This window comes from Podospora anserina, chromosome 1 (genome assembly GCF_000226545.1).
Source record: "Podospora anserina S mat+ genomic DNA chromosome 1, supercontig 1".
NCBI classification, from domain to species: domain Eukaryota; kingdom Fungi; phylum Ascomycota; class Sordariomycetes; order Sordariales; family Podosporaceae; genus Podospora; species Podospora anserina.
Window position 1 is genome coordinate 2,458,477 of NW_001914859.1, and position 12,007 is coordinate 2,470,483.

Here is a 12,007-nt window from a genome sequence, read left to right on the forward strand (position 1 = left end):
CTTCGGATGCCGGCAAACATCTTCAATATCGAACAACTACCGCGACGCGTGGCTTTCTGATGATTCAAAATCATAATATCTGCGTGTAATAAACTCCAAAGCAGCTTTCCCGGCGGGGGATCAACGGGGTGCGGGATTATGCCATCTCGTTACTCATCCATGTTGTTTAGACTTACATGAACGGTCCGGCAGTTGATGTCACCTATCAGATACATCTTATCGGTGATTAAGCCTAGACCCTTGGCAGCAGATAAGATAAGATCTCAATGACATCACGGAGCAGTTGCAAGGTGGAGGTCTCGGCTTTAAGGTTTCCTCTCGGCAAAAAGCGGGTCTTTGGTGACCCACAGTTTTTTCCCGCCAGCCGCAAGGGACAGACTCCGTTGTCGGTTCGGCTGGTCGAGAATCTTCCGTGTGAGTGAGTGTTTGCCGTCAATGACGCCGAAAGGAAGAGGACCAATTTTTCTGCGTCGTTTTTGCCCCTTCGGATACCAATTGAGGAGAAGACCTCCGGTTCGGATTTTTAACTTTGCTTGTCATTGCGCCCTGCAGATACCTCTTTACTTTTGAGACGGGAAAAAAATATAAACGTCAATTTCACACATCCATTTTCCCTGCGCAAAGAATCCCCGATATCCGTCACACCCGCGCGCAGCACCACAGCTGCAGGACAAAGAGGTGTCCCGTTGTAACGGTTCCTGCTCCACACTTGCGTAGGTGTGGACTGGATAGGATCGCGAGGGGGAGGAACACATCTCCGGCAGTCCGCCCTGAGAGAGGGATTCCAGACGTTGCCGGCGACAGGCATCACACGGACAGACATATGGGGATGCTTTCTAGCGAGGCGCAAACTCCCGACTTCCGACAGAACCACAATAGGATGGCCGGCCATGCCTCGCCATCGGTCGTAGTTGATACTTCAACTGATCCGGTCGAGATCACGACCGTACAGAAGATGCTCTCGGCCACATCGGGTAGCTTGATCACTGGTTTGTTAGGTATGTCTCCTCACCCATACACTTGTGATGAGCGCCACTGACGCTGACACTTCAACAGTAACACCTCTCGATGTAGTGCGAGTACGATGGCAAGCTCAAGGCCTTTCTAAGCCGCCACCACAACCCCTAACCGCCGACTTTTCCAAGCTCTTACTCTCGAGCTCCACGCCCTTTCGACCATCCAGCCTAGGCGTGACAGCCTGCTGCCGCGAAGTCTTCTTCGCAAACAACAACTCCGAAATCTGCGTCGTCGGTCCCCGGGTTCACGGAGCCGGTGCCACAGCAATCGACTGCGCCGTCGAGCACACCCAGCAACGAACCTTCAACTCCACCTTTGACGGTCTCCGCAAGATCGCTCGCAATGAAGGTATCACCACCTTATGGCGCGGTCTCTCCCCGACCCTCGTTATGGCCGTCCCTGCCAATATCATCTACCTAACCGGCTACGACTGGCTCCGTCTTAACCCCGCCTCCCCAATACAGCGCACCAGCGTCCGCGATGACATGGCCCCCTTGGTAGCAGGAATTACAGCACGCATGGTTGCGGCCGCCGTCGTTTCCCCCATCGAGCTGTTTCGCACTCGGATGCAAGCCGCGCAAGGCGGTAGTTCCTCTGAGCACCTTGCCGAAACCCTCCGCGGAGTCAAGGACATGGTCAACACCCACGGGTACCGCTCTCTTTGGCGCGGGTTGACACTCACGCTGTGGCGGGATGTCCCCTTCTCGGGTATGTACTGGTGGGGATACGAAACCATTCGCGGGAAACTCACCGATGCCCGTGAGCGCGGGAGGTCGACAACTCTGGAAATGGACCTCGATCGTGACGCGCAGAGAAGCTCCAAGGCTCGCGCGAGGAGAAGAAGCCAAAGCAGGGAGAACCACGCGGATACTTTCACGGATAGTTTTATTGCCGGCGCCGCCTCGGGTGCGTTTGCATCAGTGGCGACGATGCCTTTTGATGTAGGCAAGACAAGAACACAAGTATTCAGGGACTCGGGGACATTAGCCAAGTCGGCGGTGGGCAATGCGGCAGTGGCACCAGAAGAACAATCGATGGGGAGACTGCTGTGGCACATCTTCCGGACGGAGGGGATGGGAGGGTTGTTTAAGGGTTGTGTACCGCGCACGCTGAAGGTGGCGCCGGCATGTGCGGTTATGATCAGCAGTTATGAGGTGGGTAAGAGGGTGTTTAGGGGGGTGAATGAGAGGAGGATGTTGAAGGAGGTTGGCGGTGGGGAGGAACCAGCTGCTGCTGCTTGAACCACCCGCTTGAGCGGCTCCGACTACTCATCCATTACTTCTTCTTTGTCATATGAGCTGGGTGTGTGAACTCTCCACTTTTTTTCCCTGTTTCTATTAGCATCAATATTTTTCTTGTTGGTTTCATGGGGTTTCTTCAAGGATACTGGAATGATGGTTAGGTGGGCCGGAAGGAAGGGGGGTTTAAATAAGCATGTTTGGCGTTTTTTTGGGGGGTTTTTTTTTTTTTTTTTTTTGCATTTTTAGAAAGAATCGAAGATATATGGTGGGTTAGATTGAGGGCGAGAGTACACTAGGGAGGGGGAAGGGTGAGTAAAATGAGAAGTACCCCAAGGATGTTGCTCTATGACATGCTGGGTGGGTGGAGACAGCGAGATAATGTATATCATTTGTAACAATATAAAAGTATGCATATATTATCATTTTCTGGCTTCAGGTATTTCTTTCTTCTTGCATGGAGCCTGGACATAGTAGACTGGGAACCTAATTATCGTGCGGTTATTGTGGCGTTTTTATTTGATGCTCTTAAACCGACCGAAGGTAGGCGTATTCTATCCTACTAGATTACATGTGTCAGCCACGTCAAAGCTACCAAAGTTAGCAACAGGTGTATAAGGGATGATCTTGGCCTAGGTGAAGAGGAGTGAGCAAACATTGAAATGTCTCTCGATTCTCTACCATACTTACCTAAACCACCTGGTAGAAAAACTTCCCTTCAACGCTTGCCAGAAGACTCATCACATGAGCGAGTTATCATCGCAAGTAACACCTCAGCCAAGCCATTGGCTCATCGCCAACATATCGTATTCAATAGACTTTCACATCCCCCCTCTACTAGACGTAATGATTTCCACCGACCAATGTCAAAACACCCACATTAAAGCACATCGAATCCCATGACACACAGACAGAAATTAACCGTTAAACGTATTCAGAGGGGAGTCGAAATTTTTTTTTTGGTTGTTCATCAAGAAAATTAAAGAGGTAAAAAGAAAGTAGTCGAAGAGAAAATAGAACAAAACAACGCGCTCGATAGCCAGCAAGTTATTCTGTGTTGCACGCGCGCGCACACGCACACAGAGACTAACAACACATGCCGAAAACACGCCCACAAAAACCCACGACACATATCATTACCATCTCCGCCAAAGCCAAACCCAAGCCTCAAAAGTCGCCTGCTCCCAGGCATCAGCGGCTGTCCAGCCAGCAAAAACACAGCACCCTCCATTTTCCCAAATTGCCCCCTGAACTGCCTCTGGTTCCTTCTATGGCACCCCTTGTGCCCAGCAGCGGTAATGTGTCCCTCGCCTGACCTCGTTGGTTGTGTCGTTGCTTATCGATGAAAAAGACAAGCCAAAGCAAAACGCGCCACATTGTGGAAACGTCGGCGGTTGTGAGAATAAGGGTCTCGTTGACCAAGTGTGAGGTGTTCGTCCATCTGTGACGCCCCCTGCTGTGTCTCTATATCGAGATACGTTCCAGAATCCCAACATATTGACCAGCCCTCGTTGTCGTTGATTGCCGCCAGCTGACCGTATCTGTTACTCGCTTGACTATCGCCATCCTCATAGTTGCTGTTGCCCTAGCTATCGCATCACTCTCCTCGTCGAGTGCTCATATTTTCTGCTTCGGTGCCTCGATGCCCCGCTATGCTTGTTGCGAAAAGATCCGCGAATCGACCATGTGCATGTGATCTGTATTATGCGAGAGCGTATCGGTTCTCCTGTGATGAGCAAAATAGCTCCATTAATTGTTGGTTATACATGTGCCATGTTCACGCAATCTCCTTGACGCCTCAGACGCTCTGAGGATACACACTCGCAGGCTGCAAGGTTTGTTAGCTTTGCTCCAATCAAGCACTTGAAGGACAGGTATACATACCGGGCTGTTAAGGATTTGGTTGCGCTTGTTCCGCCCCTTCTTAATATGATTCTTGAGTGCATTAGAGTCAAGAGGTTTGAGGAGCTCAAAGCTGCAAAGAAGTTCGGTTGATACCGACATAACGGCACCCCAGTTGTCAAATTCGCCACAGTACTAGAAGAGTATCAGTTAGTATTAGTATATAAATCAAAAAGTTGTCGAGCTAAAAAAACAACTCACGTTGGGAGCGCTGAAGACTGTGACGAGAACACGATCCGTGAAGAATTCGTAGCCGTCTTCAACAACCATGTGGGCGCGACAAACAAGATCAAAGTCATTAGCGGCCAAAAAGTCAACGATGACCTTCTTCCCGAAGCAATAACTGACACCGCGTTCGTTTGACTCCCAGTCTGACTCCATGTCTGCCGGATCAGACCACAAAAGGTCGTTGAGCAAGCCGTAGTCAGGAACATCGGTAGGCCTAGCAATGTTCCTGATATCGTCCATGTGGCTGAGAGCCGGCGAAAGTCCTCCGTGGACACAGAAGATCTTGGCAGCGACGATAGCCGCAATGGGAAGCGTGTTGAACGTGTCGACGAATGTCTTCCAAATCTTCACGTTGCATCTTCGTTTGCACTCATCGTAGAACCCGTATACGCGCGTGACATTGGCGCATTCGTGATTTCCACGCAGCAAGAAGAAGTTCTCGGGGTACTTGAGCTTGTAGCAGAGCAAAAGCAGGATGGTCTCCAGAGACTGCTTGCCACGATCCACGTAGTCGCCCAAGAACAGGTAGTTGGAGTTTGGGGGAAACCCGCACATCTCGAACATCCGAATCAGGTCGGTATACTGGCCGTGCACGTCTCCTACTATCTTGACGGGCGCGTCCAGCTCGAGAAGGGCGGGCTGGGAAAGGAAAACTTCTCGAGCCCGATGGCAGATCGCCGTGATTTCGGCATTCTTGAGACACACTCCTTTTGTGACTTTGCCGGCGTAGGCGGCATCGAGAAGGCGCTTGATGAAATCATCCAGGTCAATATCCTTGATCTCACTCATGGTGACTCCAGCATCTTCCTTTCCAGACTCATTGGGTGAGTTGTTAACCAAACTGACAGCGTCATCGCGCTTCACCAGGATGGACTGGCCCGCCGGTTGTGCAGGAAGGGCTGAACTGCCGGCACCCGAAGGCGGTTGGTCTGAAACGTGGTCCACCTCCCCGCTGGCCTGCGCAGCCGAGACATCGTGGTATCCCGCCTTCAAGGACGCGGATTGTATCGGCGAGGGCGGCGGAAGGTCATCAGCCACGGGAGAAGTCGGCACGGCAGTATCGACCGATGACGGTGAGCTGGGGGACGGGATAGAATCGGCACGTGAGACGCGTGACTGGGACGATCTTGCGCTCCTGCCACCTGTAACATCCGCCTTTTCGTTCACATCACCGTTCACAATGAGTGCCGAGCTCCTAGGACTGTCTGTCCTGTTGGACCCTGGGATCTTGGAACGCAGGGAGCGAAAAGACCTAGATGACTCTCTGGTGTCGGACCTGCTGAACGAAGGATACGACTGGAAGCCCTCGGGGCCGGTCCGGTCGCCATTAGCGGCACCCTTGGCCGACGATCCGGACTCCTTGGAGGATTGGTTGCCCATGATTTCTCAATGTCAGAGAATTATAGCTCTTGAGATAGGGCCTGGACGGCGTGCACACGCGCGTGGTTCCGGGCAGGTCGCTCTTTGGCCAAGACCTACACAGCCTACCGCTGGCACCCGTCTAGAAGCGATTTGTAATTCTTGTTGTGCCCCTTGGTTCTAGGGAGGGTGGTAGAGTCTGTCGAGACAGGAAAGCAGTTGGGTGGCGGTGGTTGACCGACGTCCCGATGAGCTCTCCGTTTTCAACGATACCAAGGGAAGACAGTGGAAAGGTGTTGGTAAGAGCGGGGACGGTGGTCGAGGCACGGCGGAGACTCCGGTCAGTCAGCGGTGTCGGATCTATCGGGGTCGGACAAAGGCCGACGGATAACGGATGACGGATGGTCCGGTCGGTAACACGTCGAATCCGGGGTGAGTGGAGGTGAAAATGGTCTTTCGAGGTATTGCTATGATGTCAGCCTTGTCCGCGCAGCACACGACCAGCAGCAGCAGCGATAATATTCCCAAGAAGAGACGCGAGCCAATTCTTGGGTGAGCTGGATGAAGGAAAAAAAAAGGAATTGTGGGGATATAGACGGGGGAAGGTTTAAGTTCTCGTTTGTGGAAAAAATGAAAGAACCTACGGCCGATAAGAGGGCAACCGAGACGGAGCGACCAGGAAAAAACTAGGCCGCCAAGGATGGAGGTGTGAGAACGGGGCCAGGCACAGTCCAACCGACAAGGGACTTGATATTTCGCTTCAAGGAGAAGGGCGGGCTTGCTGGTGAAGAGAGCGGGCGGTAGAGTGGTTTAGTGTGACGTGCTCGTAGGTTAAAAGGATGTGCTGTTCTGGCACGATAGACCGATGTTGCGTTGATGGGTTGATGGGCTTGCCACGGGGGTCAGTACACATCACACGCTCACTCGGTAGGGATGAGAGAGCGCAAAAGGCGTTTGGCGGAGCGAACCGTGTGCGTAAGTAGGAGAAGGTTTTCACGGGAACAGATGAAGTGGGCGGCGGGAATGGGGGAAGGCTGCTTGATTGATGACGATGCGGCTGTCGAGTGAAAGATTGGCGCTTTGACACGGTGGTCTGCCGCAGAGTCAATTGGGCGTCTGGGTCGCTCCGACCTCCAGGTTGCTGGATCCAAACACGACTGACTTGGGCCCTAGGCAGGGGATGGGAAAGAGCAGTACAACAGGATCACGAATGGCAATTGCAGGTCAAACGTCGTGCGAAGATGTCGGAAAGCTTCTGTACTGTGCTGAAGGTGCTCAGAAGGCAGTGGGCGAGGCACCGCGAACAGGCACGTGCCTTTCTCAGTGTGGGGCACACATCAAGGCGACCTTTGGCTATCAGGTTCTGGACGCAAGATGCTGCCCCGCACTGATGCATCTCTGACAATGCCGCTTCCAGTTTCCATCCCTACCATCCGCGTACAACTTGATATCAGACACACCAAAACGGCTTCCTTACGTATCGATATCCTGCCGCCCAGCCAGCAAAGCTGTCGCAATCAAGAATGCCAGAAAGACAAGACTTGCATCCAAGACTGAGGGGGGCTCGGCATCTGGGCATCCAGGGGAGCAGCCCCCTATTTCTCTTAGCTACCAGCTTTTTCTTGGGTATCACCTGTCCCTCCATCAGGAGAGACACAGCCCGACGCCGTCTCACCCCATTGTTTCTGCCAAGAAGGTTGGAAGAACTCTAAACATCTTCTATGTCACAATACGTGCAGTGTGGGGGATAGACGGGGGGCACACCCTCACCTCGAGATGGACGGGCGATGATCTTGAGCAAGGCACGGGCGGGACGACGCTCAGCGGATGCTGTGCGATGCAACTCCTTCCGCTTGATGAGACGTCGAGATGTGTGCCCAATTGCGGGCCTCTGTGGGCCGGGGTTGATATCTTTGGATCCGCCGGTCAGGAACTGGTTTCAGCTTTGCTTTCCCAGCCCATTGCATCTGTTCAACCACCTGACCGTGTTTTTTCCCCATGGCTGTCCTGTTGTTGGGAAGCGGTGTACTGCAGCTGGCGCACATATCTGTCACTCGACAAGACAGAGTTTTTATGGGCACAGGCCATGATTCGACCACTGTCCCCCATCTTGAGATGCATGGCCTTCTGACCCTAGATTCCCGTCAAGCTGCCGCTGGTGGATGCGATGCGTGGGGGAGAGACATGCCTCTGCATTCCGGGGAAGACTTGATGTGAAAGTGACCAGCGCATTGGCAATGTTGAAGAAGCCGTCATCGTGGCAGTAAGCATTTCGCTCTCGGGGACCTCACTGAGGCAAAACGGGCATCTCTGCCTGCTGGGCATGAATGCTTGAAGAGGCTCTGACAGTTTGTGCCAGAGAATGAACATCACCTGGTCAATAGGTGGTGAAAGACAAAACTCGGTATGCCATGTTGTCAACGGCCGGACCCGATCCGGACCCGGGATTTTCGATGCCACCATCGAAACAGCCGGCCGGTCTTGGTCCCACCATGCCCGACCGGCTTGTCCTCCGATCTGAACTCTGCTGCCACCAAACTCACCGCTCGCCTGCTTGGTTTGTCATCTCTTGGCACTCGGTCGTCATCGGGCCAGACCCAAAAAACTAGCCCATGCCTCCCCGTTGTCTGTTCCGTCAGGGTGGGAACGACTCCGTACTTGTTCCAAATTTAGCTTGCTGCCCAGCCACCAGCCACCACCGTTTTCGCACGTTTTCGGCAGTGTTGCGCATCCCACTTCGGTCACCAGCCACCAAGATATCGTCAACACCACAGGTCCATACACTATTCGTACAGCCCAGTGTGGCAATGTACTCAGGAGAGAGTGCAATCCGGTGACTGTTTTGGAGATCATGGGTATGCAAACTCGAGATGGAGCGTTGTCTGAATCGTCCATCATCACGAGGCTGGGAGCGGATCAGCTTTTATCCCATGGTTGAGGCTGAACTGGGTGCATGCAAGTTTAGAGTTTTCCGCTAACAACTATATCCACTAACAAGCTCCGCCTTCAGCTGGCGTCAGCCATCAGATGCCCCACCTGCTCCAATTGCGCTGATGCCATCAGAACCGATACCGTAGTTGCAAACCATCAAGGGCCTTCAGGCTTTCTTATCCTCTTGTTCTGTTTCGCCCAGCTCGCGTCACTTCAGGCCTTTTGACAATTGCAACCGAATACGGCAACTGTGGCCGTTACGTCCACGCGTCGTTTAACCTCATTGCGGGGTAGGCCCCGAGTCCAATTGCCAATGAGACGAACCTACAGACAAAGGTCCCTGAAGATCTACATGCCATGAATCGTCCCCCCGAAGCTGTTGCCTTGATTTTGTGGTTCAAATGTCAATCTGGTAAAGAGTTTGAAAGCCCATCATCTTGACCATCCAGACCAACGGGAGCACTCCCGTCCGGCTGTACTCATGTCGAGGTGGCTACCGTTTCCGGTCAAAACATTTTCACTTTCACGGCCGCAGCTGGGCTGGAACTACTGGCTGACCGGGACAAACAAACAGTTTGAGGCGGCCGGTTTACTGGCCATTGGGTATCAAGTTGAGTGAAGAACTACAAGGCTCGGGGTGCTCTAGATGGAACTTCCTATTTCCGGGATGCAAGAAGAACGCCACACTTCTTTTTCTAGAGATCTGCAAATCCCATACCAAGCGAATGTGGGAGCCTCTGCGAAAGTGAGGATCGGACTTTATCAGATCTGTGTTTCGTCCCTTGAAGGGTGAGCAATGCGCAGCTCAGGATTTCCCGGGTGCTGCTCATGGGGCCTTGGCTGCTGGGAGGCCTAGGAAAAGAGCTTCTTTGAGGGTCCAAGGGCTGAAGATTCCCGCAGACGAGGACAAAACAGTGGGCCATTTCGTCACCCGCATGGAGGCGGAGACTGCGCCACCCGGCCCATTGGCACAGCCTTTTGCTAGCCTGCCATTCCTGTTGCTAGCAACCCTACCGGGTCGTAAGCAGGGCGAGTTGTCTTGCATCCGTGGGTTGACCCTTCCCTTTTATTTATCTTGCGACCACCCCTCTTCCTAACCTTCTACTACTCCGTCATTCTGCATCTACATTCTGTGTGAATTTTTTCACTCATTTTTCCCCTCCACCATCTTCAAGAGGGATATCAGAGGACCATCTCGCTATCGACTATCGTTAACGAAACCTTCAGGCTAACGTCGACCTCACCCCGCCTCGCCGTTGCCAAAACCCAAAACCGCCCAACCCAACCCCTCGTTATATCTGCAAACAACCCTTTCTCGAGAGGACAGCACCACAACATCAGTCAAAATGGCCAACTTTGGGCGCGTCGTCTGCGTCGCCCTCCCCTTTTTACTAACCCTCGCCTCCCTCATATCCCTCCTCGTTGCCGGCCTCGCGGGCGTAGCCGATAAGTCGTTATACATGTTTCAAGTAAACACAACCAACCTCTCCATCGACCCCATCACAGCCGCCAACCTCATCTCCAAAGCCACCGGCGGCAAGGACGTCGAGACGGTCTTCAACGACGCCGTAAACGACGCCCTCAATACCCGCCAGGACACCCAAACCACCAACATCACCGCCGCCGATCTTTCTCTCTATGACCTCTACGACGTTGGGCTTTGGGGCTACTGCTACACGCCTCAGAATGGCTCAAGAGAGTGCACCAGGCCCGCCTTTGACTGGGCCACTAACGTCCTGAACACCACCACTGGCGACCTCAACTCCATGTTGACCCTCACTGGTCAAAACGTCACCCTCCCCAAGGAAATCACCGACGCGGTCAAGGCCTTCTCTACCGTCTCCAAATGGACCCAAGTCGTCTTTATCATCTCCTACGTCGCCCTTGGCGTGGCTCTCTTCTTTGGCCTGTTTGCCAACTGTTCCAGGGCATTTAGTTGCATCACCTGGCTGCTCGCCGCTTTCGCCGCCGTTGCCGTCTGCGCCAGTGCCGCGCTCGCGACTGCCACCGCTGTCGTGGTCGTCGGAGCGGTAGAGGGCTCGGCTAAGATCTATGGTGTTCGCGCCGACTTTAACACGAGGTTCCTGGCCGCGGTGTGGATCGCTGCTGCGTTCGCTCTTGCGGCGGCGCTGTTCTGGGTGTTTACCATTTGCTGCTGTGCGCCCGAGAAGAGGAGCGGTCACAAGAGGAACAGGAGCAGTGATGAGGGGGAGAAGCTTATGGGTACCGGGCCGTACCAGAGGTTGGATCAGCCACAGGGGTATCAAGGTTATCAGCAGCAGTGGCCTGCGGCTACCGCTGGGAATGGGGGGTATGGAAGGCAGACGGGCGGTGCGTATGAGCCGTATTCTCATAGCAGGGTTTAAGGGGATTTAGGGGAGATTTTCTTTTTTGTGTCTATTGTTTACCTGATGAGCAAGCATTAATTGGGCGTTTTTCGGGATGGTTGTGCTTTGGCTCATCATCATGGGTTTATTGGGCGGGTTAAAGGAAGGGAGGGCTCGGGGATAGAGTCGGGTGGGCTTATGATTGATATGATACCCCAGCTATTCCAAGTATTGGGTAAATTCTTTTTACACTTTTTTGTATCTTGGTTTTTGATCATCGTGGTGATCTATGGTAAAGGAAAAATTTAGGATGGTCATTGTTTCATAACCCAACTTTGATATGTTCCTGCCTCGTGGCTTCATACTTCCAAACTTTGTGAATACATTTTGCTACAGGGTATGCTGGAGATAATCTCACTAAGATCGCCTGATGAGGATTGATTCTGCTCATCCTAGGGGTTTCCCTCCACTGTGGTACGCGCAATTCCACCGCACATTTCACTCAGCTCGCCTGGTGTTGGGCCAGGTTGGGCTTGCCCAGAAGGTTAGGTGTGTGTGGGCTTGGGCTGGAGGGTCCAGTGGGAAAGGTCCCCAGATACATGAAACACGGGGTTGGGTGCTGGGCAAGGTCTGGGCTTGCATGTGAGCCTGGGCTTCAGGTAGGAATGTGGCTCAGCAAAAGATGGGACCTTTGGTGGGTGGATGTTGCTTACGTCTGTCTTACGGGCGGGGATGGGTTTGTGGAAGTGAGGTGATAGGTGACGATGAGGCTTGAGATTGGACTGGGGGAGTATCGGACTCTGAGTATTACGCGGCCGAAGAAGGAACACGGACGCTGTATAACATCGTGTGCGAGGCTGTTACCATTAAGGATATCTCTGCAATGGGAGGGTTCATGTAAGATTTTAGCATCGAACCTGTCGTGGTTGTTCAGATGTTATATGGTATCTGGTAAAGCCTGGGTCAATGTTCTGCACGATGAAGCCCACGACGAGACCCCGCCCC

General features: G+C 53.0%; 3 protein-coding genes across 3 annotated transcripts; 2 read left to right on the plus strand and 1 right to left on the minus strand.

The window, feature by feature from the left end:
- Positions 1-829: 829 nt before the first annotated feature.
- Positions 830-2,258, plus strand: PODANS_1_6910 (uncharacterized protein; the record flags this gene model as incomplete). The annotated part of the gene is made up of 2 exons (XM_001912876.1): positions 830-998; positions 1,057-2,258. 2 exons carry the CDS (start codon positions 830-832, stop codon positions 2,256-2,258), a joined length of 1,371 nt encoding a protein of 456 aa, XP_001912911.1.
- Positions 2,259-4,053: 1,795 nt separating this feature from the next.
- PODANS_1_6920 (uncharacterized protein) lies at positions 4,054-5,765 on the minus strand (the record flags this gene model as incomplete). Its single annotated transcript, XM_001912877.1, has 3 exons — positions 4,054-4,083; positions 4,140-4,292; positions 4,359-5,765. Coding segments are annotated over 3 exons (1,590 nt in total), but the record flags the coding sequence as incomplete, so codon positions are not given.
- A 4,256-nt stretch (positions 5,766-10,021) lies between these two features.
- On the plus strand, positions 10,022-11,041 carry PODANS_1_6930 (uncharacterized protein; the record flags this gene model as incomplete). The annotated part of the gene is made up of 1 exon (XM_001912878.1): positions 10,022-11,041. One exon carries the CDS (start codon positions 10,022-10,024, stop codon positions 11,039-11,041), a length of 1,020 nt encoding a protein of 339 aa, XP_001912913.1.
- Between the last annotated feature and the right edge of the window lie 966 nt (positions 11,042-12,007).